The sequence below is a fragment of the Artemia sp. Qi Xiang Cuo genome, chromosome 3, assembly GCF_049724085.1.
Source record: "Artemia sp. Qi Xiang Cuo chromosome 3, ASM4972408v1, whole genome shotgun sequence".
Lineage (NCBI taxonomy): Eukaryota > Metazoa > Arthropoda > Branchiopoda > Anostraca > Artemiidae > Artemia > Artemia sp. Qi Xiang Cuo.
The window spans coordinates 14,361,131-14,388,009 of record NC_142796.1 but is presented as its reverse complement, the minus strand read 5'-3'; the positions used below and the strand labels follow the sequence as shown (position 1 = coordinate 14,388,009).

The following is a 26,879-nucleotide window of genomic DNA, read 5'->3' as shown; positions in this document are numbered from 1 at the left end:
CCACGCCCATTATTTCCCATAATAGACATCCAAACAAAGTTTTGAAACATCAATTTTTTTAGCATTGTTGAAAGGTGATTATGCGTAGCACTATTTGTAGTAGCAGTACTAGCATTAGTAGCAGTATTCAAATAGCACCTTTTTTCAACATCCCCTTCAACACACGATGAAATTTTTAACTTAATACCATTAAACGGTACTGAGCCATTGCTGATACGTCCTCTTCACATCCTGTATAGTCATAGTTTGTTTCGATTTATTTCAATACCGTTACGATATTGCCCGACATTTTCGCCTTAATACCCTTAGGTTTATTAGTTGTAGTAGTAGCACCAGTAAATATAGTAGTAGCAGTAGGAGCACAGTTAATAGTAGTAGTCTTAGTTTTAGTAGTAGTAGTAGTAGTAGCAGTAATAGTAATAGTAAAAGTAGCAGTAATTGTAGGAGCAGAAGCATTGGTATTATGATGCAAATATTGTCTTTTGGTTAGTTCAACATCCCCCAGAACAAACGTTGTAATTTTTAATTTCACACACAAACTGGCATATTGCTGATATGCCCCTTTGACAACCTACATAAAGATGGCAGGTTGTCATCCGTACAACAGAAATATTCGCTGAAAATTTCACCTTCATAGGTTGCAGATTTTGAGCTAGCCAGAAGACTCTGTATGTATACATCTAATACTGCTTCTGCAATTACTGTAAATAACGGCACTAATGGGATTAAGTTGAAACTTTTAGGGAACGTTTAGGAGTTTCAATTAAACGAAAAACCTATATGCATGCATATATTAAAAGGGCATATACGCACTATAGGGCGCATACTGACATAGGCAGCGATGTTCTATCATAGCTGGTAGTAACATTGATAATTTAAAGGAGCTAAATTGATTGAAAATTAAAGGCTCTAGTTCCCTCTTAAGAGTCAAAAGTGATTGGAGGGCAATCAGTCCTCAAAACGAGCGAGAAGAAGAAAAACGGAATATTATACCAACAGATACATAAAAAAAAAAATCAGATTTTGATGCTGATTTCAAATATATAAGTTTCATCAAGTTTAGTCCTGCCCATCAAAAGTTACGCGCCTGAGAAAATTTACCTGATTTTTGAAAAAGGGAAACACCCCTAAAATCTGTAAAACCTTAACGAAAATTGCACCGTGTATCAGAGAACCCTACTGGAGAGGTTTCGAGCTCCTATCTGCAAAAATCTGGAATTTTGTATTTTTTGCCAGAAGAAAGATCACAGATACGTGTTTATTTGTTGTTTTTTTTCCCAGGGGTGATTGTATCGACCCAGTGGCCCTACAATATCCTAGGCCCCCTCCCATGCTCATTTTTTCCAAAAGTCACCTGATGAAATATTTGAGATAGCCAGTTTTTTCAGCATGGTCGAAAATATAATAACTATGTCTTTTAGGATAACTTAATCCCCCAAAATCCCCGGGGGAGGGCTGAAAGTTTTATAAACTTTACCCAATGTTTACATATAGTATTGGTTCTTGGGAAGTATACAGACGTTTTCAGGGGGATTTTTTTGGGTAGTGGGGGGGGGGTCAGGGGTAATGTGGGAGGATCTTTCCATAGAGAAAGTTTTCATGGGGGAAGGTACATTGCTATGAAGGGGGAGCCGAGTTTCCCAGCATTATTTAAAAAACGATCAGAAATTAAATAAAAAAAAGTTTTTCAGCTGAAAGTAAGGAGCAACATCAAAACTTAAAACGAACAAAAATTATTTCGTGTATGATTGGGTTCGCCCCCTAGTCAATGCCTCGCTCTTTAAGCCAAAGATTTTTAGTACTTTCATAAGAGCTATTTATTCTAATTAACGGCCTTTGTGATTAAGCGGTCATTTTTATAGAATTGGAACAAAATTCGAACTTTAGCGTAAAGAGCGAGGTATTGACTAGGGGGCGAACCCCTAATATAAGTATTAAAAATATATGAAAATAGAAGTTCGTTACGTATGTTAATTCGTAAGTTACGTATATTTATTACTAATAAAAACTTTCGTAAATAAAATTAAACAACTTTCGAGAAAGCCATTTAACCAAATAGAAGTAAAATTAATGCAAATTTTGTTTTAGTTATTCATGTACGATGAGCCAAAATCGAAACCTGCATTAATTCAAAAACGTTCAAAAATTAAATAAAAAAACAAGTTGTTTTCAACTGAAAGTAGATCGACATTAAAACTTAAACCGAGCAGAAATTATTCCGTATATGAAAGGGACTGTCCCCTCTTCAACGTCTCGCTCTTTACGCTAAAGTTTGACTCTTTCTTACCCCTCAATTTTTTTTAAACAATAAAAAACTTTAGCGTAAAGAGCGAGACGTTGAGGAGGGGACAGCCCCTTTCATATAGGGAATAATTTCTGTTCGTTTTAAGTTTTAATGTCGCTCCTTACTTTCAGTTAAAATAAACTTGTTTTGTTTATTTAATGCTTTCTTAAAGCCAGAATATAATTTATACTTTACTGAAAAAATTCTTTAAATGTTTTCACTTTTATAACTTAAAGAAACAAAAAATTAATTAAGATTTTAAGGAATAATAAATAAATGTATATTAAACTGGCGATGCACATTTTTTTCAGTAAATTCATTTGAATTTTTTTCAGTAAAGTACAAATTATATCCTGGGTTTTAGAAAGCATAGGGGTTTTGAACCCTACTCATGTTCATATCTGCTTGTTTTAAGTTTAACTCTGTTATTTATTTTAATTTCTGTTCGTTTTGGGTTTCTTTTATTTATTGATACTGATTTGTGGTAGTTGTATGCTTGGTAGATTATTTGGTTCTGTTTTTGTTCATTTTTTGTTGAATGAAGCTCTTTACTTTTTTAAAAAAACTTACTTTGTGGAAAGTTTTGTTTTTTACAATTAATACCGGTGTAAGAGTGATCGGCCGAACTCCTGTGAAGTCATTAGGTGCGTCTTTTTTAGATATTGGTTTCACATATCCTTTCTTCCATAAAGACGGGAAGTTGCCAGAAATGGTGATGTGGTTAAATAAATTTGAAAGTGATGAACTAAGTTCGTCTGGGAATGCTTTTATGATTTGGATTGGGATATCAATTGGCGTGACGCTTGTTCGTTTTAGTATTCTAAGTTTTTTGGTCACCATTTCGGCTGTTATTGTTGGGAAGCCCTGATAGTCTGGAGGTGGCTGTGGTATCTCATCTTGGCGCAAGGGAGGTAGGGTTTGTACAATACTAGCCAGGTGGGCGTTAAGTTGATTGGCCAATTCGGTATTTGTATCATCCAAGTTGAAATCAACACACTTAGTTTCTTTTCCTACGAGTTTTTTTTTAACTTCTTTATACCACTGTTGGGGTTTGGATTGGAACAAATCATTTACTTTACCTTAATAGTAGTCTTTTGCCGCCTGGCGTGTCAGTATGCCAATTTTGTTTTTCATAAGAATAGCTTGTTGGCGTTTCCCTTCTTTGAACAATCTTCGTTTCTCAGCTATCAGCTTTTTAACATCCTTCCAAATGTACGGACGGTCGACGGAGAAGGACTTGGTTTTTCTACCGGGTAAATAACTACAGAATTTTTCTAGTAGAGTATTTTGAAGAATTTCCGCTTTTGAATCAGCAGTGCTTGCATTCCAGCCATCTATCCAACTTTTTCGAGTTATCCAGTTCCCAAACTTGAACAAACCGGTATCAGTGATTGGTCGGCTGGCTGTCTCTGCCGTTGTATACGTTATTTTCACGCTGTTCAACGGATTTAGCTCAAGTGAGAAATGGTAACTGCCACCCAGTGGTGGGCTGTCTGTGGGACTTTTGTAATATTTGATCATATTTGTATCGATTATGTCAAATGATGTTCCTCCTTTTGTAGTTGGAAAATTTACAGTATTACTTAACTCCAATGCCCTGTAAGAACTTTCCAGTTTCAGCTCATTACCATCATCGAGAACAAACATCACACATCCAGGCCACTTACCTGAACGTAGTCGGCACTCAGGTTGAGCTTTTCATGAAACCTTTTCTTCTGTTCTTAGGGCTGGCCAGGCGAGTAATAGAAAGCCCACACAGTCAAACCATTGATTCTCGTTGAAAGTCTTTTATGCTGGAATCTTAGCCACATTGTTTCGTCAAGGGATCCAAGACATGAAACATCAATAACACCTATAGCTAACTTTTCATGGGGATAGATTCCAACACCACTGCCTCTTTTTCCCAAGGAATGACCATCTGATCTAAGCTTAAAATATTTATTAAAACCATTGATGTTTAGAAGATCGATGTTTTGGCGGTGGCCTTCTGTTACCACCAGTACAGTTGACTTAAAGGATGCGTGCTAGGGTTTCTATTTCAACTACCTGATCTGGGTTGAGACTTTCAGCGTTAGCGTAGAAAAACTTTGGCAGTGAAAATTCAGATGACGGGATAAATTCTTTAATCTTTGTCCTCTTCGTGAGGCCAGTGTTATTAGGCTTGTGGCAAGTTTAGAAAATTTAAAGAGAAGAAGAGTGAAGTGGGTCTTCCAGATCACGACCACAAGATACACCAGTGCAAGCAAAGCACAGAACATTTGCACGAATGAATTTTCAAACCGTTTAGTTTTGGAAGGTAACCAGTTTGCATCTGTAACAATTTTTTTTTCTTTTTGGTGTTAACTACTGAGCTGATAGCATGGGTAGAAGATGCTAGCGCTTGGAACTAGCAAGGAGAAATTGCCAAAAACACATTTTCAACAGAAAGCAGTGATCTCAAAAACTTTCTATCTTTAAAGAAATTACTATTTCATTAACCTCTTTTGGACCCTACTCATATTAGTGACTACCTAATATGCCAATTAGGTAGATAGCCCATTTAAAAACTGGGGTACAAGAGATCTGTTTTAATCCTTGGAACCGCTGATATAAGATAGTGGACGAAGAGAAGCAGGCTCTATGCTAAACTAATTGAAGTAAAAGTCTAGAAGAAATTGCTTTTGGGTTTACTGCAACAGCAGAATAGCCGAAGAATTTACTCGTAGATCATTTGGTTCACCGGGAATGTCTGTCTCTTAGGTACTTGTATGATACACCCCCTACCGCTCAAGTTGTTCATTCATTGACGCATTATAGAACCGGGTTTTTTTTTCAAAGAGAAGTGACAGAATAGATGGAAAATATATAATTTGGACTGTATTTTTGCACAATAGGAGTGGTTTGAGGTAAAGTATTTAGACAGGGTCGAGTTAGAAAACAGTTCTCGCTACATAATATGCAGAATAATTGTACCTAACATATTAGGCATGTAGACCCGCGTAATTTGACCCCCATCCCCTAATATGCAAATATATAGCCCAAATTTGTTTCTAAAGTATTATATTTTATCTTACTTTGGTATATTTCATTAGGATTGAGCGTCAGAGAAACATATTTGAAGAATATTAGGTAGGGGGTATATCATACAAGTATCGTCTCTTATATATTAAGGTCATGCTTCGCATATAGGCTTCTTAATTATTCAACTTGAATCAATGCAAAAAAGAGCTGTCAGAACGATTTTGTTTGACGATTATACACGATAAAAATCGATATTGTCTACCTTGCAATTACCGTCTCTTCACGGGCGTTGACATCTGCAAATTTGCTCAATTTCTTCTCAACAGTGATAAGTATTGAAACATATTAATACCGTTTCTGATAAAAAGAAATGTAAAACGAAAGATAGATTAAAATTGCTTACGGTACCCTAGGCATAAAATGCTTGTCAAATTCACTTGTGTTCTGTTATACTTCATTGTTTATCATGTGTTGACGTAGTGATTGTTTATTCGCAAGTATGAGTATCATACAGGTGTAGTTTATTCTGACTATCACTGCTTCTATGAATAAAATGATTCTGATTCTTATGAATATAGCAAATTTCCTTTTTAAACTATCCTTTTCAGTTAAATCAGATTGATTTGAACAAATTTTCTTTTTTAAGTCAAGATAGATTAGACTTGCAGAACAATATCCTGTGCTTTATTTAGTGCAGATACATTTCTGAAGGCTCTATGTTCTCAGCAAATGCAGTTTTTGAGTTTATAAGTGCTTTTATTAGTGTGTAGATGCATTTCTGAAGGCTCTATTTTTAGAGTAAGTGCGAATTCTGAGCTCATTAGTACTTTTATTGAGTTAGAAAAAAGTTCCTCTTCTCCACTTCCCCCTAATCTAAGAGTCGGAGTCAACATCATACCTTCAAAACTTACAGTAATCGGGTTTCTTTGAAGATTCGGACTGTGGGAGTTGAAGGTGACAAAATTCAAAAATCGTAAAAGCTAATATCTCAGGAGTGAAAGCTAAAATCTATGAGTGTTTCTGAAGGAAACTTGCCCTGAGTATCCGAAAACATGCTGATGTGGAGCTATATATTATGTTCAAATTTAAATATAGTTCAACTTTTATTTTTAGGTCGATAACGAGATTGAAATCAAAGCCTATTACGCTGGACATGTTCTTGGAGGTGCAATGTTTCATATAAAAGTTGGAACTCAGTCACTTGTCTATACGGTAAATATTGTTGTACCAGGGGGATATACGGTAAGATGTCTATACGGTAAGAAATCAGGGGATAACAAAGGGTACGAAAAGATTACATTGATCATATTTTGTCATTTGTTCCATGATTTGGAGGACGGTGTCCAACGGATCAATCTTTGTGCAAGGGGGAATCCCCCCTCTTCGTTTTGCCGATACTTATCCGCTTTTTTTAGTGACTTTGTATCCATCGCTGGTAGATATAGACCCTATCCCCCTCCCCCCCCAAAAAAAAAAAATATTAAAAGTATACCTAAATTGACGGTGCAGTAGCTAAATGTCCTAAGAAAATCCTTAGTGTATTGATATCAAAGACCGTTATTTTAAGTGATCTTCACGGTTTTTGGCTTCAGTAAAACGAAACATATCTTAATAGGCTGGGAGGATTATAAAATTAAGAAGAATACCCGTACAACCAATTATTTATTGTTGGACAAACAAGCGACACCAGGCTGCTCAGTTATAATCTCAGATTGGCTATTTTCTAACATCCTGTTTGACAATCCCATCTAAGAATGGGATAGAACAGTGCGGGTATAAACAAGCGGTAGTTAAATATGGAGGCAAAACACCCTAAAATTCCCTAAAGACACCCCAAAAAACATAAAAAAAACAACAAAAACAACGAAACTTCCCTAAAGATACCCCAACTGTAATTTTTCAGAATCTATTCTCTTACCAAAAACGGGATAAAAGATATGCCGCATATATATATATATATATATATATATATATATATATATATATATATATATATATATATATATATATATATATATATATATATATATATATATATATATATATATAAAATTGATTTAAAGCATGAAGCTAAAGTGGACCAAAATTTGAGCATCTTCGCCGTACACCTCTAGACACCTTCGGGCCGGACAATGCGAAAAATCAAGACGGAAAAAATATAAACGGGGAAGTGATGGGGGATTACCGGATAATTAAATAATGACCGAATAAAACGGGTCCGTATGGCCATGATTCAATATCCAGTATTTACATTCTACCCACTGTAAATCTAAGTTATCTTTGTTTTGCCGGTATATTTTTACCCACGTTTGAAGCATACATTTTTGGTTAAAGAGAAGGTTTATACTATCACTTTTGGCAATTCGAGGTATCTTGTTTTATGTAAGAACAATCATATGCGCGAATATGATGAATATCTTAGATGGAATTCTGAGAAAATGCTTTAATGCACTTCTTTCTTTTATAAATAATTTCTCTCGTATTAACTCTCATATCTGTAAATAAATTAGAAATCTGAAAGCTAATCAGTATAAAATCTTTAGTCCTATGTTTTAAATTAAGAGTGTAACTAAAACTTTTTTTTACCTTCAAGAATAAACGTAATTAGAGTCTACGACTTTGATCGGTCTTAATGACTTAAATCCAAATGTTTGAAATATGAATTGAAATATTGAATGAATTGAAATATTTTCCAAAGATCAATCTAAAGGAAAATTATCTTTAACAAAATCTTGAGCTAAACGCGGTAGAGCGTTTTGGTTAATACTCGTTTTGGTTAATATTAAAACGTTTTGACTTTGTTTACTTAAGGTGAGAATTCAGTACCTTCGAGTATTTTTCAGACAAGTTGTAGGTTTTTCAGTGTTAAAAAAGCAAATTAACCTTCTGCCACTTTCAAATTGTCTACTTAATAAAGCAAGATATATAAATCCTCTGAGAAGGCAAAAAAGAAATGCTAATGAAATTCAGCAGCTATACATCTTTCGAGAACCGAAAAATTAGACTGCTCTTTTTAAATTCAATAATATTAGACGTTTTTTTGGCCCTTATAGAATATTTCTTTTAATCAGCAGGACGTGTAGACCAAAATTTAGGACTTATCCTCTTTTTTGTATTGGGCTATATATAGGAACAGTTATTCTTTTACTGAGCTAGCTTGACAACTGTGAAGTTTGCTGCTGAGCCATTTATATAACGCCTTATTCGTATAAACCCCTCTTTTTCTTCAGAATTCTCGCAAATCATTTGAAAATTGTCGTTTGCTTTTTGTATTGCGGGGGGGGGGGGGGGGTATGGTATTATCATCTGATCTAGCTTTCAATTCTATGTATATTTTAGGGAGACTATAATATGACACCGGATAGACACCTTGGAGCTGCGTGGATTGACCGTTGCCGCCCAGATCTCTTAATATCTGAATCCACATATGCAACCACAATTAGAGACTCCAAGAGGTGCAGGTAGGAGGTCCTATATTTTTTCGCTACTTTCCTTGTAGCGCTTCGTGGTTGGATAGAATGCTGGACGAGAAGTCAGTCATTAAGGAGGGAGGATAACTCAAAGTCTTAGTTGTAGGATCCTCGAAATTTTTTTCGGAAATGAGCATTTGAAATACATAAATTTTGAGCTTTTCTTATTAAAACAAAACCGAAAAAGGGTCTTAACTATATTAATCAGTAAAAAAAGAAAATAAATACCTACCATATAAACGTCAAGGAAGTAGAATAAAAGACAACCAGTTATTTTGTTCAGTGTTCTAGTTTCTATGTTCAGTGTTCTAGTTTCTATGCTCAGTGTTCTAGTGTTCAGTTTCTACCGATCGCTTATTTGCATAGACAGATACAAATCAACATTAGTTACCAGCCAGGAAAGAAGTTTGTTTATACAGAAACTCTTCTGTATAAATAGAACAAGTTCCTTATTCTGGAAGGCAAAAATGGAAAAAGTGCCTACTCACAAATTTCTCAAATTTTTTAAAGTTACTTAATCGTCAGTGCTCATGTCAAACTCAGTTTTCTGTGGTTCTCTGAAAAAAAAACCTTTTCTCAGATTACTAGGTAATGTTAAGAAATGGGATATAAAAATGGGATATATTTCTGTCCTTCGACCACCAAGGACAGTGAAGTTAAATCTGACAGTTGAAATGGGTTAAGTGGAAAGTTACACAATGACATCTATCTTAAAGTAATCGGGAAGTATCTTTTGAACAGAAAAACCTGTATATGTAAGTATTCTGTTAGTGGGTGCCAAATTAAAAAAAAGAAACGTGGGTGAAAAATCAAGCAAAAAAAAAGCTAAGAACATATTCACCAAAGAGATTAAGAAGATGCAGCTTCCTATTCAATTTATATTTGTCTTGGGGAAACAATATATGGTTAATATTTGAATTTTTACGGATGAAAAGTGTTTCAAATATAACTTACTTCTTTTGCTAATTTATTTACACAATTCAGCGCGACAACGCTGACGAAAATGGAGTACTGGCCAAAAACTTCATAATTTTGAAACAACTAAAAGAAAAGGCAAACAAAAATTTACGATCTCAGCTATGAATAGTCCGAAGATGGGCTCAAAGGGCAAAATGGTTTTGTCTTAATGTCCTTGGCGCTTTAAATTGTCCATTAAAATGACATGTTGGCCTATGTCTTACTTTTCAGAACATCTAGAAAATGTGGTTTAATAGTTGTTCACCTTCTCTCTCTATAAATAGCACAAAAGCTGGGGGTTTTCCATTCTCAACTGCATGTCATATGTCTAGCAAAACACCCAGGCTATATCCAGAGATTAGTTACCGGGTTTGAACATCCTCCCCCCCCCCCGCTAAATTTTTGTCAAACTTGCAAAACAGTAACAAAATTCACATTAACCAATTTCTTATGCTTTTTATAAGGGTTTTTTTCTAACCCCCCCCCCCCCAAAAAAAAAAAAAAAAACCCTCCGAACAAAAATCTTAGGTTGGCCCTTGCAAAACACAGATGCTTTGGGTATGTAAAGAAATTATCATTTTTTACACATAATTGTTTTATTATTTTTTTTATAAATAAATTTTAGCCCTTTTACCATAACATATACCTTAAAATAAATCGTGTTAAGAAAAGTAAGTGAAAAAGTATTTATGGTTTTATCGTTATTCTGTAAAACACCTGAGATGTCTTGATTTTCAATAATTCTCTAAATATGATTTATTAGCTTTCCCCCTAGTCTTTATATAGAGCAGCATAAACGCGATAACGTTTCTCTAAAAAGCGTTATCGATCAAACGTCTTGCTAATGCAAGTGGTTCTTGTCCTGCGCTGATTTTTTTTCTAATCTGTGCCGAATATTGCTGAAAAGGGGTAAGGATACGTATAGCTACAATTTTTTTAAAATTACTTAAAGAAAAATATTCAGGGCTAAAGTAGCAGCCATTTTTTTTTTTTTCAAAACCTCTCATTCATATGCAAAAAAAAACTATGGGAAAAAGTGTCAATTTCTATTAGTTATAATTCTTTTAGGCTAAGGGTAAAATACTTACTTTTTTAAAGAAAGCAAGGGATGTTTTATACTTTTATTTCTTTTTTCTTTCAAATTCACTTTTTCTTTTTTCAGTTTTATTTTCTTTCTTTGTTCCAGTTTTCGGATTTTTCGTTAAAATCTGGATTTAGTAAATTCAGCTGAATTAAAGGTCGCTTACACTTGTGTAGTACCAAGAGCCTGGCGGCAGCGCTCGGAACGCGGCGGTCTTGTATAGCCTATATGGATCCTCATTGTCGCTTGTCTTCTAACCGCTGACAATTTGCTGTCTTTTCATACGGCTGTCTTTTCAAAAGTATTTAATTATTAAAACAAGTCCGCAGACAATTTGAGACAATTTGCTGTCTTTTCATACTGTTGTCTTTCCAAGATATTTGATTATTAAAGCAAGTCCGATTTCTAACAACGATATCTAATAAGCTTCAAACGTTTGGTTTCCTTTTTTAAGATTTTTTGAATTGTTGTACTCCCTTTTTAAACTATATAGAAACATTTTTGCAATTGCTAGTTTTTTGCTCTTTTTGCAATTGAATGTCTTTTCACACTGTATCTTTTCAAAGATATTTGATTATTGAAGAAGGTCGATTTCTAACAACGATATGTAGGGTACTAAGCTTCAGAATTTTTGTTTTCTTTTTTAAGATTTTTTAATTGCTGTAATCTCTTGTCAAAATAGAGAATCATCTTTCGTAATAAATGCAAATTTTCGTTTTTTGGGCCTTCCTACTGATATTATATAACTGGTTGCGTTCAAAAAGTGTTTTTTTATGGTTTTTGAATTGTTGGAATCCATTGTTAAAATATATAAAAATGTTCTTTCTACTACCAGTTTTATGCCCTTTATGCACATTAATGTCTTTTCATATTGGAGTCTTTTCAAAGATTATTGAAGATAGTACGAGTTCTAACAACGATTTGTACTAAGCTTCAAGCGTTTGATGTTCTTTTTTAAGGTTTTTGAATTGTCGTAATCCCTTGTCAAGATAGAGAATCATCATTTGTAACAATTTCAAATTTTCGTTTTTTTTTGGCCTCCCTACTGACGTAATGTAACTGGTTGCTTTCAAACCAGTTAGCTTCATTACGAAGCTAGTTAATTTTATCTAACAAAAAAAAACTAATTTTAAAATTTTCAGGTATTTTTGTAGTTTGAATTAAAATATTAGAATCATTGTTCAGGTACCGTAAATAATGTTGCAGTTTACATAATAACTTCAGCGATTCCGAATTGAACTTAAAAACTTTTTCAATTTTTTTTCATGTCTTAAAAAGACATTGCATATACTTTCAACAAAATAAATTCGGTAATGATGTTTTTCTAACAACGATTTCTACTAAGCTTCAAACTTTTGGTTTTCTTTTTTAAGGTTTTTGAATTGTTGTAATCCCTTGTTAAAATATATGCACATATTTTAGCAATTACCAGTTTTTTATTTTTTACCCAATTTAATGTCTTTTAATACTGAAGTGTTTTCAAAGATATTTGATTATCAAATCAAGGTGAATTGATGAATTCGATCAATCATCAAGATATATTTATCAACCTCGTTGCGTGATAAGTGACATGTGAGTGGGATATTTCAGGCTTCCTGGAAAAATCTTTTTATATCACGCCTCTCTTACAATTTTGGTTTTTTGCATCTATGGTATTTATTGCTTATTTGGGATGTTGTATTATTTTTATTGTTGTTACCCGAGCTATTACGAGCTTACAAACATGGAAAAAAGCCTGTCTGTCTTTTTGGACTAATCTAGTTGATCGTTCATTATTTCCATGGACAAAGGTTGTCCATAAAATGACTAAAAGTTGTTGTTAGTATATTATTTATTCTAAACGGGCCTTAAGTTTGTTTTGTTTAATATCATAGGCAGCGCAATCGCGCTGCCTAAGTAAAGAACGATGTTGGCACAATGTATTATTTTTTTCCTTTAGACCAGGGCACTTATTATCGAAGGAGTTGCGTAGAAACTTGGAAAATGGCTCAGTCGATTGGAAATTGCAATGGCTAGTGCCCTTTTTAATAGTCGAAAGTGATTGAGGCAACTAACACCCCTTCCACGCCCACCATTTCCCCAAGCACATCCAGAACATAATTTGCACTTTACTGAAAAAAATACAAATGAATGTGCACTGTCAGTTTAATATACATAGACTGATATTTAGAAATCAAAATCTTAATATTATTTGATTTATTAAAGTTACAAAAGTAAAAACATATATATTTTTTCAGTAAAGTGCAAATTATGTTCTGTGCAAATTATAGGGGTTTTGAGCCCTACTCGTGTTAATTTCTGCTCGTTTTGAGTTTGACTCGGTTATTTATTGTAATTTCTGTTCGTTTTGGGTTTCATTTATTTATTAATGCTTAATTATGGTAGTCTCACCCTTGGTAGATTATTTGATTTTATTTTTTCTCATTTTTGCTTTAATGTAGTTCTTTACTTTTCTTTGAAAAACTTATTTTGTGGAATTTTTCTTAATTAATAAAAAACAAAGAAGACCTGTCCGTGTCTTTGATAAGTATCGGAGTTTTATATAACTGTCTTATGTATGGGTTTGTTTTATATAATTATGCAAATATTTGATATAAATCGGTAGTTATTACAATATTTCGTTTGTCTTGCTTTGCGATTGTCCTGCTATGATTTTTTCTACTGTATTTTAAACTGACCTCTTCTCTGCGAATGAACATATCAGGGAAAGTTAACATTTTCCATTTTCTATCACTATTTAAAGTTTACGGATTTTCTTAAATCGATCGATTCTTAAGATCGATTTATATCAAATTTTCTTAAATCTGTAAATATTTGCTTCCTGTTGCTCCGACATAATTCTGGATAATATCAAATCGTAGAGCGATATTTTGAGAGTTTCATACTAAAGTGGACCAATTCCATTTTGATATTGCTATAGTAACTGCCAACTCTAGTGCTGAATTGTCATGATACCGAGCTTCCCAAGTCCATCAGACCTACGAAAGCTCTTTTTCCACTCGACTCTCTTCAGAGCTCACTTCTTATTCCCTCAAGTGAGGTTCCTACTTCTGTTGAGTTTTTCGTTTGGCCTCTTGGCAACCCGCTCAAAGATACCGAGCTTTTTGTGATGTTTTCTCTGGATTGTCAATCCCTATCCAAAATATTATAATCCCTATCCGAAAATAGGAAAACTAAAAAAAAAAAAAAAAAAAAAACTAAAAAAAAAAAAAAAAAATGCATACGAGCTCCCTATGTCAAAATGGTAAGTATACTCAAACTGCATAAGGTTCAGTTAAATGTACTGTAGCACATATACATACAGTACATGAGGGTGAGTTAGCTGTGCTACTATTTTTGAAAAATAGAATAGTAATTATTGTTAGTGGTTCTGCTAGGGCTCATGATACCAAGCAGAAATGAATACATGTATATTTCATGGGAATAAGTTAAATGTACTGCTGCTAAAAAAAGCCACAATTATTTAAGGTCACTTTTATCACGATTGTGGCATCTGCCGCAGCCTAGTAAAAAAAACAACTCCATGCCATACTAACCAAAAATAAAAAAGAGGAAAAAAATGTTTTAAAAAAATTGTCAAGTGAGGAAGAATCACCATTTGAAGCTGATTCAAGAATGGTAACTATTTTGCTTCAAAAAAGGTAAAAGAAATTAATTGCTTTCAGGGAGCGAGATTTTTTGAAGAAAGTTCACGAGTGTGTCAACAATGGTGGAAAGGTTCTGATCCCTGTTTTTGCCCTTGGCAGAGCTCAAGAATTGTGCATTTTACTTGAGACTTACTGGGAAAGGATGGATCTCAAAGTACCAATTTATTTTGCTGCAGGACTAACAGAAAAGGTAGATTTTTAATTTAATTTGCAGTTTGTTGTTTTTATGTTTACCTTTTATATGTCTAAAAAAGAATTAGCTTTTAATGTCGTTACCTTTTAGAATATTGTAAATGTTAAAAAACAAAATCTGTCGTATTTTCGCGCATCAAAAGTACACCCGGCGCTCCAGGGTTTTTGTTCTTGCTTCAATAGGGGCTGCGACCGATACATGACATAGTTTTACGTTGAGCTTCCTGGATTTTTTTGGGATAATTTCTAGGATTTCTATAGCCTGCAACAATACTCATGATAGCTGCAAGCTATAGGTATTTGTACATGAAGAAACTATTCCAACATTAGGAAGTGCCTATTACATCAGTTTTGCTCTCAAATCAGTTTTATTGCAATTTGCCAAAAAAAAAGGTAAAAGACACAATGAAAATGCATTTGTTACCGGGATAGTAGTGTTGCAAGGTGGCTGAGGGATGGTGATCCGTGAGCCAAATATGGGCAAGAGACCTTTTTCGGCATACTTAATTCTTAACTAAACTTCTTTTTTTTTTTTTTTACTAATTCTTAATTATAGATAAGAAACCTCTTTCCGCGTAACTAATTCTTATTCTTAAACCTATAGTATTTATTATTGGGGAACATACGGAATTTTTTTGGGAGGCAATTTTATACTAGGGATCTTCCACGGAGGAATTTTCTGACGGAATTTTAAAGAGAAAATTTTCACGGGGGGAGGAAGGGGATAAACTGGCATTATTTGAAAAACGGTCAGAAATTAAATTAAAAAAAAATTCATCCGAAAGTAAGGAGCAATAATAAAACTAAAAATAGAAATTATTCCATACATGAGGGTTTGGCCCCTTCCTCACCTATGAGAGGGTAGCCCCTTCTTCAACCTGTGAGGGGGCTGCGCCTTCTTCAACCCTCGCTCTTTGAGTTTTTGTCATAACTCCTAGGAAAGACTGCTCAAGAAAGACTGCTAAGAAGGACTGTTGAATTTGAATGAGAAGTATTTAAAAAAAAAATTTAATACTTTAACGTATAGAGCGAGGGTTGAGGAATGGGCAGCCCCACTCATATACGAAATAACTTCTTTTCGTCTTAAGTTTTAATGTTGCTCCTTACTTTAAGTCAAAAAAACTCGTTTTTTTTATTTAATCCCAAAAGAAGCCCCTTTACTAAAATACAAATTTGCATGACGTAAAAATTTTGCAAGAGGTTGGACGTAATTTCTTTAGCGTTATCCCAGAAATAATATTCAAAGGGTTTCAAGTATCATTGCAACTGATCTTGACTCCAATTTTAATCCTCTTAACGTACCGATACTGACTGAGAACCAGACCACAGAGTTTAAAGACAAAATTTGCAAATCTCTTTCCAATTAAGCAAAATGAAAAGGTAGAGGAAGAAGCGTGCGGAGCTTTGTTGGCCGCAGCTGGGTTGGTCCTACAGTGAGTTGTTTGTAGTAGGGGTAGTTTATGCTCATGGATTGCAGCAACCTTTATGTATTCCCAAAATCCCTCTCCCTTTGGGTTGATAATAATTGCTTAGTCCTTTATCCGAGTAGAGGTAGTTGAAGGCTTCACTTACCTGGTATCTATTCTGTCGAAGTATGGCTTGATCACAAAAGAGCTTGCATCTCGAATAGCCAAAGCGTCGGCACTTGTTGGGAGGCTTAGCAGCATTTGGCGAAAGCCAAAAACAAGCCGCTTTATCAGTCAGCACCGTGCTGCTGTATGGAGCGGAGACGTGGCCAGCTGCAAAATCTATCCTCAGCGCCGTCGATGTCGCACAGACAAAACATCTCCGAAGAATCGAGGAACTTAACTGGACTGACTTCATTAGGACCCTCCTTTTATGTACGGCACAAACTCCTTTCTTGACGCAGCTCGCCTATCGTACTGTTCGGTGGTACGGCCACCTCCTTCACATGTCACGCGACGCCCCAACACGGGTCGCATTCGACTTCGACCTCATCCTACATGGATGGAAGCGACCCAGAGGACGCCATCCCCACTAGGTGGAAAGACAAAGCCGATGAATTCCTCGCCCAAGCCCACATCCCGGTGGAAGAAGCTGAGAGCCTGGCAAGCGATAGGTCAACCTGGAAGCGTCTGGTCTCATTGTTCTCTACGCCGAACCCTCGGCTGGAGCCTTAAGTCAAGTAAATCAAGCCTTTATCCTAGTTCTCTTGCTCCCCAACAAACCTAAAACCTCTAAAAATTATGACCAGAAATCAGGAGACTTATTGGCTCTGAGCCTTATTCCACAATGCAGTCTGACCGTTATTGGATGAAGAGATTGGTAAATCTCTGCTTCTAAATGCCTACTCGGCTGCTGAATTTACTCATTCTACTTAATCTGCATAACCCTACTCTATTTACGCTTTCTCTACCAAAATGGGCATCCATATCTCGATGTAACCCTACACTTTCATTGCTTCCTCATAACGACACAGCAGACAATATTTCAGTTGTAGTCATTGACGATGTTCAGGAGAAACTTGTAAATCTTAGTGTTACTACAACTACCAACACTTCACTGCGGCGCTAAGCTGCCTGAAATCAACACAGTCACGGACGCTCCTTCTTCACCAAAAACTATTCAAAGCTTCACTCTTTATCCCTTCCCACGAAGTTCCAATTTCGTTTAACTTTTGCTTATAACGGCCAATTCGGGAACAACTTGCTTTTCGGGATACCCAGGGCTATTAGATTAGAGCTTGCTTCAATTATGAGACTGAGCATTCTGTGCTTGGTGGGGGGGCTTAGAGAAGTGGAGGGGAGATATATACTGCAGCATTAGTGGTGAATCTGGCTGAAGAAAAACCGAGTGTAAACGACATTCACCTTCGCCCACTCAAAAGCCTGTTTATGCTATAGTACTGTCGTCTGCAGTAGCTCATTGTTGACAATTTTAGTAACAGCCGAGCACCAGTACTTATATTTATGATTGTTTAATGTGTGTTTACTGTTTATAATGTAATGCGTAATGTTTTTAAATTCAACAAGTAGCGTGTTTGTTAACTAGTTACTTGTCTTCCCTACCCGCTTAAATATCCTATTCAACCTACTTCAATAGCACCCCCTCTTTCCCCCCTCCCCAATAATACTACTGTAGCTACGCCCCTGACAATATGGCTTCGAATATTTTAATTTTAGTTCACATACTTATATTCTTATTCTTCCAAGCTTTGGCTCTAGGAAATCTAGCTATATTCTTGTGATCCCAGTGAAATTGATCAAAGAATGCCCAGGTTTAATAAGTTCCGCGTATTTTTAAGCCTTCTTGTATTTCTCCGATTCCTAAAATAGTAGGGGTGAAAAGCATCACAAAACACCTGAAACTTCCGTGTTTGAGGAAAGCACCAAAAATGGCTGAGATGTACTTTCGAGCATTCTCTTTAATATGGCTCGATTACGCAAGTGAAATTTCTCCTCAGAACGCCGCTATGCGGCTTGAAATCCAAGATGGCGGACGAAACTACGAGTTTGTCACACGGAGAATACATGGCCGTTCAAATAGGCTAGTATGGGGGTAATTGATGGCAGAGTTTCTGAATTTAAGCGTAAAAATAACCTAAGTTGTACAATAGTGCCGTTAGGTGCCTGAAATAATATCTCCCGTTGTCGTTCTCTGGAAAGAGAGCCGACAGTGAAAAGAAAAAATCTGGCTATCCACCATTAATTCCGACATGGAATCGCTAGGTGGTTTTAAGTAATACGACAGACGCCGGGACCGTTAGTGGTTATCTATCGTTGAGTCATCAAGTGAAATAAGTACAAGTAAGTACTACACGGTATATAAAAAGAAGAAATTAACCGCCATCCTCCAAGGGCTTGTAATGACCATATTTCAGTGCGTAGGGTGCTAGATTTGGCTAGCATGTCGATGTAATGAGTTTGTTGTATTTATTTGGATTTTTTTATCTTTTATAAATTTTGAACTAATTTTCTGTTCTGTTTTCAGGCGAACAGTTACTATAAAATGTTTATTTCTTGGACAAATCAAAAGATAAAGAAAACTTTCGTTCGGCGAAATATGTTTGAATTCAAACACATCAAGCCTTTCGACAAGTCATATATTGACAATCCTGGTTCAATGGTAGTTTTTGCAACTCCTGGCATGCTACACGCTGGCTTGTCCCTCACTATTTTCAAGAAATGGGCACCTTTTGAACAAAATATGGTGGGTATTTTATTTATATTTGTCCTTTTTATGATCTATAGACCTAGAAATCCTCAAGCCTAAAATCAAAGTAGATATCTTTTTTTGAAACTTTTGGTCAAGAGTTCGTGGTAACAAACTTTAGGTAAAGAGTGACTCGTCCTGATAATACGCAAAACTCTGAAAAATGGAATTTATATTATAATATATATCCTACAAATATGGAATGGTTGATGAGCCTGAAGGAAATCTGGCTAATTTAAAAAAAGCGGGAAATACCCCTATAAAGGTCTTTTTTTTGCGAAATTCGTGGCGTCAGGTACAGTTAAATATCTGATTTGCCGCTAGTCTTTTATCGAGGTTTTTAGATGACTATCGAATGGGTTGTGATCGGAATAAAAATTAAGCCATCAATTTCAGAATATCAAAATACTGCATTACAGAAGTTTCAAGCCTTATCTATAAAAGTGTCAAATTTGTAATTTTTTTTTACTAAGATCACTAGAAGAATACTGCCTTTGGAGTCCCTCAGTGTTTTTTGGTGGTCGACTTCGAAGAGGGGTATTTACATCATAATGGTTAGGGGAAACTACAACTTCTTGAACACAGCTTTCTAAGAAACTATAATAAGTACACAACTACAACTTTATCAAAACCGGTTTTAAGAAATTGCTTCCTAACTCGGAGAGGAATAACTAGTCCCCTGGACTGAGTTTTGAAAAAGAGGTAGGATATACCCCTATCACCCATCTGTATGAATCAGAAGAGCTCATTCAGCTCTTCCAACTGTATGAGCAGTTGAACTAAAAGAGCGTAAGCATTTCAAAAAGGATAAATGGGAGAAGTTGAGCTGGTGTATTATGAAAGTACGCTTATGGTAAATGTTGATGAAGAGCTCGCTTAGCTGAATGGATTTCTGAACCAGAAAAGCAGCTGAATGAGGATTTGAATCAGAAGAACGTAACCAGTTCAAAAATGATAAACGGATGAAATTAAGCTGGTGTATTAAAATCATATGGATATGCCAATTACGGATGGAGCTTCATCAGCTCATTCTACATTCAACTGAATGTAGATTTGAACCAGATGTAGATCAAAAAGTCTAAAGCGGGAATTCCGCCCGATATTGAAAGCATATGTATAAGCAGAATGCAGATAGAGAACCCAGAAGAACCCAATCAACTGAATAAGCAGTTGAACCAGGAGAACAAAGAATTTAAAATATAACACCGAGAGTTTAGCTCGTGTGTTAAAATCATATAATTATGCCAAATGCGGATGTAGAATCCAGAAGAGCTCATTCATCTCATGCAACTAAATTGGCATTTGACCAAGTAATTCAGAAAGTATAAAAGATAAAAGTTAAGCTGGTATTGTGAAAGCTGATTTAACTGAATGAGAATTTGAACAAGAAGATCATAAGCAATTGGAAAAGCGTAAGGTTGAAATTAGGCTGGTATATTAAAAACAAATGCGCATGCGGGATACAGACAGATAGCCCAGAAAAGTTCAATCAACTGAATGAGTAGTTGAACAGAAAGGGCATAGTAATTCAAAACCATAACGTTAAGAGTTTGTTTAAAATATTAAAAGCATATATTTGTGCTAGATGCTGATATAGAATCCAGAATAGCTCATTCATCTATAACAATTGAATGAGCATTCGACCCAGTAATTCAAGAAGCATGAAAGGGAGAAGTCCAGCGGGTATATTGGAAGTATATTCATAAGCAGAACGGTGATAGAAAGCCTAGAAGACTCAAATGAGTGAAGGATTGAACCTAATGAGCATAAGTAAATAAAAATGCCTCCCCATATTTCTATCATACCCTTTCCAGTGCTAAAAATATAAGAGAGGGAGCGCATGCCCCAATACCCTATTAAGAGCCCTCCAATCATGCTGGTTGTAAACTTTTGCCTCTGATCTCAGCAAAGCCTGACATATCCTAAAAAGAAAAAAACTTTTTGCATGCTGGCCAATGGTCTGCGTAGCGCAATTACCGATCTCCGGATTCTCTGCCTTTGGCCGGGAGTGAAATGCGTGGTTGTGGCAAATCATCCGACGCCTTCCTTGTTTTCCTCCCGATTTCTCCAGCTATCCTTTTAGAGCTGGGTCGACTCTGGCTGAGCATACAGAGTCACACCGCTGACTCCCGCTCCGAACCAAATAACCCACGATACCAGGACTCGAACACCTGTCCTCACGCACAAAGTATTTCAAGGCTAGCGCGCTAACAATTCGGCTAGGAAATATCCACTATCTATTAAACTATCAAGAACCTCCTTTTGATTTTCAACTTTTAAGTTGTACAATTGGCCTTTTCCGGGGGTATTTTTCTGGGGGGTGTTTTCCGGGGGTAATCGCCAGAGGGGGGGGGGTAAACGCCTAGTACCCGTAAAAATATAGGACGGGATTAGATAAAGCAAAATTAACAGTGCTACATATGGAAGTAGAGGAAAATACCACTGAAGTTGAAATCCTATAAAATATGGGGTATAGATAATTGGCCTCACAGAAAGTTTCCCTGTTTTTCTAAAAACTTATGTTCGTTTTTAGTACCAGCCCCACTCCGCCCTCAACTCCTCTAACTGTTAGTTTTTTTGGATACATGGTCGTTATAATAAAGACTGAATTTTTATAAAGTATGTATTTTTAGGGGCGAATGTTTCACAGCGTACCAATTTAGCCCCTGAGATTGGGGGCTCTATAAGTAATGTATCCACAGTTCTAAGCCGATTGGCTTAGAATTTGATTTCAGAATTTTCTCTTGATATAATTTTGACTTGTTTAGACGAGATTCGTTGTTCTTCAGTTCAAAATGGAAGAAATTGGTGCTCAGGTTTAGCGTTATCTCTTTATTTAACTAGAAAGAGCAAAAACACTTAGATATCTGTTCTAGCAAGCCCTCTCCCGACAATCTACTCCCACTAGTTTGGTACGATCACCCCTGGAATAAAGTATCAGTGATTATACCTTTCGAGGGAAAATTTAGTATTTTGTAAATAGTAGCTGGGCAGATTTGGCATATTATAATAAGCTTAAGAAGTACAATCTCCGGATACTTATATTATATGAAGATATTGTTCTTAAAAGTTTGGGAAAAATTATCGTTCTACACCGCACGATAGTAGAAAACGACACTTTTCTTTGGTGGTTCGAAGAAATACTCTCCCGATCCTGAGCGTCCATGGCTTGATACAACCAAGTTGGATAAAATACAATCGGCTTGATACCCGTGAACAAAAAAAAAAAAAAAAAAATATGCTCCGGTACTGTCGGAAAAAGATCCAAATTTTTTATTTTATGGTGGTAGGGACTGTTGACCTCAGATACCGGTTTCCCTTATATGCTAAAGAAATTCTTCTGATACATATATTACGATTAAAATTCCTTTTTTTAAGAGTTTTAGGTAGTATTGATACGGACTGCTCTTTACTTACATTTCGTTACCAGAACAGTTTGAAAAATGTATCTATGGCGCCTCTCTTTTATGCAGGGTATTTACATAATTTTGCTCCCTTATCCCTGGCATGTCACTTAAAATCGCCACCCAAGGAGGTGGCATGAGGAGTGGTGCATTCTTCAGACCTTTGACTGTTCTGACTAAAATAATGTTCTTGAAATTTTGTTCTTTATGATGTTTTGATCACAAGGTTACAAGAAAGACCTTAATAATAATTTAGCAACTAAAAGAAAAATAAAAACTTTCTAGATTTCTACAAAAAAATATTCTTAAAACACAGCTTTGAAAATATTGTCATTTGTCACTTGAAGTTGAAAATAATTTGAAAAAGTCAATTGAAAGTTGAAGTTGAAAAGTCACTCTCATTCAAAATAATAAACGTTCGCGCATACCAGCACAAACACAAATCTTTCTTCCAACACAAATCTCTATCGAAACCCATTAACGCAGTTCGAGATTTTTTTTTTTTTTTTTTTTTTTTTTTTTTTTTTTTTTGGTAATTCGTATCCATCTCTCTGTATGTCTCCGTCTTTTCATTACCACTCACTCTCTGTCTCTATTTCCCACCATTTTTCTATTGTTTCTCCTCCTCCTATTCCTCTGTCATTCTTTTTCACATCTCATTGGCACATCATCCGTATCTCCTTCCTTTTCAATCTCCTTTCTGTTCTTTCTCTTATTGTCTGTTCTTTCTCATCCCTCATCTTTTTTCGCTTTTTCTTTCTTTTTGCTTTTTCTTTCTTTTCTTTCTCTCCTTTCTTTTTCTTTCTCCTTCTCTTCTTACTCTACCCATTATTTTCACATGCCTCCCCATTCTCCTCTGAACTATACCTATACCCTTTTCTGTTTCAAAGACATAGAAGAAGGTGTTATTGTTGTTGGGTTTAACTTTTGTTGGTTTCTGTTAATCATGCCAGGTTTTTGTGTTCAAGGAGCAATTGGTGCACAGGTCCATGGTGGAGCACCAAGAGGCCCGGATCTCCCTCCTTTTCTTCTTCATTTCTTTCTTATTCTTCCCGTCTTCTCACCTCTTGTCTCTTTTCCACTTCTCTTTCTAGTCTCTTACTCTCCTTACTCAGTCTATCCTTTTCATCTGTCTCTTCATTTTCCTTTGAACCTCTCCTATCTCTTTTTCTGTTTGAAAGACACAAAGAAAATGTTATCATGTTGGGTTTAATTTTGTTGATTTCAGTTGATCATGCCAGGATATTGTGTACAAGGAACAGTTGGTGCTCAGGTTCTTGGTGGAGCAAAAAAGATTGAAATAGAAAATCGACAAACTGTCGAAGTAAAGCTATCAGTAGAGGTTAGTGGATTTTATTTTATCAATTTTGGATTTTACTAAAAAAAAAAGAACAGGCAAAGGTCCTATCGGACTACTGGTATAAAAAGAACGTAGACATACTCTGTTCTAATGACACACCTACAACATATTTTACAACACAATTTCCCCTACAACCCAAAAATAAGTTTTTTGCCTTTTCCCCCTCCTACAAAACTGCCGTTAATGTTTCAACTCGATCTTCCTGCCATAAGACAAAATGGAGAAGTTCAGAAATACTCATTTCCGAAGAGAAAACATCCTCAATTTTCCTGTAATTGAAGTCTTTTCCCACCTGCATGTCTAATATATTTTGGTATCAATTTTTACTCCACAAATGCAAGATTCTTTCGAGATTGGGAATTATATGCTCTATCATTTGAGCTGGACGTGCTTGATATGAAGTTTTACACTTATGGTGTATTAACCATAGACAGTGCAGTAGTTCTGCCCAAGTAAAGACAAAGTGGCTTCAGTGTATTATTGATTTTGCAGGCCACTTTATATTGAAGGAGGGGTCCTAAAAACGTCAAAGAAGACTCAATCGATTAAAAATTGGAAGTTCTAGTGCTCTTTTTGCTCTTTGTCAAATGTGCTTGTAAGGTAAGAATATTAAGTTAAAATTTTTAGGGATTGTCGAGGGGATTATAAACTAAACTAAATTATACTGTGTGTATCCAGGTTGTCAAAATTGCGTATCTGCAATATTTCAGGAAGAGCTAAGGATTAGCCGAAAACCAGTTTAAAGGTGATACTTTGAGGTGATAGTCAAAATGGAATTTTGAGGGGTACATTGAACTAAATCAAAAGATATTGTGTGCATCCAGGTCTGTCAAAAGGATGTATCTCTAATGCATCGAGAACGACAATGGGTATTAAGTCTAAACTTTTAAGGAACGTTGAATTAAATAAAAAGTCACTTGGTGCATCCAACTTGTCAAAATGGCTTATTTTCAATGAATCAGGACTATCAAGAGCAGCTTTAGTTGAAACATCTAGGTAACGTTGAGGGAGATAACCCAAATTTTCAAAATTGTGTATCCACAATATTTCAGAAACAGCTAAGGGTGTTAAGTTGAAATGTCTAGGGGTATGTTGAGTTAAACCAAGAGATATGTTCTTTTGATTTAGTCAAAATTATATGTTATTTCGATGTGGCAAAATGACGAACCTGCAGCATGTCAGGGTATTAAAAAGAAAACTTTTAGGGAATGTTCAAAGGACGTTGAGCTAAATCCAAAGACACTATGTAAGCCACATTCAGGTTGTCAAAATCTGCAATATCTGGGAATGTTGAACTAAATCAAAAGACACTATGTGCATCCAGGTTGTAAAAATGGCACATCTGCAATAGGCTACTACAAAAAGTCTAAGTGTATTAAGTTGAAATTTCCCGGGAATGTTGAACTAAATCAAAGGACACTATGTGTATTCAGGTTGTCAAAATGGCGTATCTGCAGTTTCTCAGAAACGGTTCAAGATGTTGATTTTTAACTTCTTGGGAATATTGAGCTATAACAAAAGACAATATGTGCGTCCAGGTTGTCAAAAGGGCGTATGTGCAATATCATAAAAATAGCTAAGTGTATTTTTTTTTTTTTTAAGGTAGACCGCAAACTTGAAATTTTTCAACGACAAAATGATTGTTTCGCAGTATATACAACATACATCTACAAAACTAGCTCAAACAAACTGACTCATGGTATTTCCCTATATTCATAAAATTCTACAAGCATTGGCCCATATTGCCCCATTTTTTTTTAAATGGGGCATTATGCATATGTTTTACTTTGATTTTCGTCACATAAAGATTCCAAGGGATATATTATCCTCGGTATCTTTGAGGAACTGCAGATAAAAAAAAATATATCAATTGTTGGTTGAATAATGACCATAAAATTGCTGAATCAGTTACAAATTGCGAATCTTTCCCGATTTATTTATTTTTTTTTCAAGATGCTGAGTTCTGAGTTATTTATTTAACAATAAAAAATCATAAACAAAAACTACTTCAACACAATCTCCCCCTATAAGGCTCCATGGCCGGGAAAGAACAGGGGAGAAAAAAAAAATACCGACACAAAAAAATAAACAAAATCCCCCAAAAAAAATCCAGTCGCCCACCTTAATAATCCCCAAAATGACAAGCTAAGCAGGGGGTCGCGCATGATTTCACCAACTCAAATAAATATCCAACTCAATCCAGAGACTTAAACTCCAAGGGAAACCGGAAAAAAAAACTTAATTACTAGCTAGAAATTCTCTAACATAATTTTTGAACATATGCCTTTTTGAATCTTCGGTTGCCACTAGGCAGCATCAAATGTTGTCCTAGGCAGCGTCAGATATGGTGTGAAAACATCCGTCAGCGTTAGATTTTTTTTGTAAGCAAATAAAAAGAAAAATTTCCACTGAAAGTAAGGAGCAACAATAAAATTTAAAACGAACAAAAATTATGCCGTATATGAGGGGGGTTGCCCCCTCCGCTCTTTAAGCTATAACTTGGGTTTGTATCTTAGTTTTTTAAGAACGGATGCTCAAACAAATGGGCCGTTAAATTGGAATAAAACCCTTTTTCAAAGCATCAAAATTTTTGGCATAAAGAGTGGGCGATTGAAGAGAGGGCAGCTCCCCTCACATACGGAAAAGTTTCTTTTCGCTTTAAGTTCTAATGTTACTCCTATCATTCGGTTGAAAAGACCTTTGTTTTCATTTAATTTCTGATCATTTGCAAATCATGCCCAGGCCTAACTGATTTGTAACGTAGTCTACGTAGCACCATCCTAAGCCCTCGAATCCTCACTGTTAAATTGTATATATTAATAATTGTAATTGGTCGATAGCGTCCTAGATTGATAGCGTACAAATTTGTAATTTTTTCTGGCACCTACCTTCTTATTATCTTTTTTTCTTTAAGCTTCCTTTCTTTTAAGCTTTTTAAAGCTCACAAGATCTCGCTTAATATGGTACTTGATGGCTTGGGCAAGTAAATTTTGCTCAAGGCTTGAGTTCGCCCTACATTCTACTTTTGACCGACAAACTACGCCCGATGAAACCTATAGAAGTTGATAAAGTGACTCTACAGCTGGAATACCCCGGATGCAGTTGATCGAAAAATAAACTTTAATTATCCACGAGTTACAAATTTAAAATATGCTAAGAATACTCCACCCTTTCTTTGAAAAATCAAACTCGGCCGCACGTGTATGCTTTTAAAACGCAGTGAGGAACGATGCGTTCATCCAGACGTAATAATATAAAGTCAGGACTTCATGGAGTCAGTACTTTATTTGATATAGTAATATCGAGATATA

The 26,879-nt window shown here is 35.5% G+C and overlaps 1 protein-coding gene across 7 annotated transcripts in view; it reads left to right on the top strand.

Annotated features, from left to right (window-relative positions):
* The window catches only part of IntS11 (integrator complex subunit 11), a 191,858-nt gene that overhangs the window by 54,496 nt on the left and 110,483 nt on the right, over nucleotides 1-26,879 (top strand). For all 7 annotated transcript variants that reach the window (XM_089086822.1, XM_089086818.1, XM_089086824.1 and 4 more), the window contains 5 exons: nucleotides 6,398-6,496; nucleotides 8,624-8,745; nucleotides 14,458-14,629; nucleotides 18,583-18,801; nucleotides 23,437-23,550. In XM_089086822.1, coding sequence (XP_088942948.1) covers nucleotides 6,398-6,496; nucleotides 8,624-8,745; nucleotides 14,458-14,629; nucleotides 18,583-18,801; nucleotides 23,437-23,550 — 726 coding nt within the window. The remainder of the gene's footprint in view (nucleotides 1-6,397; nucleotides 6,497-8,623; nucleotides 8,746-14,457; nucleotides 14,630-18,582; nucleotides 18,802-23,436; nucleotides 23,551-26,879) is intronic.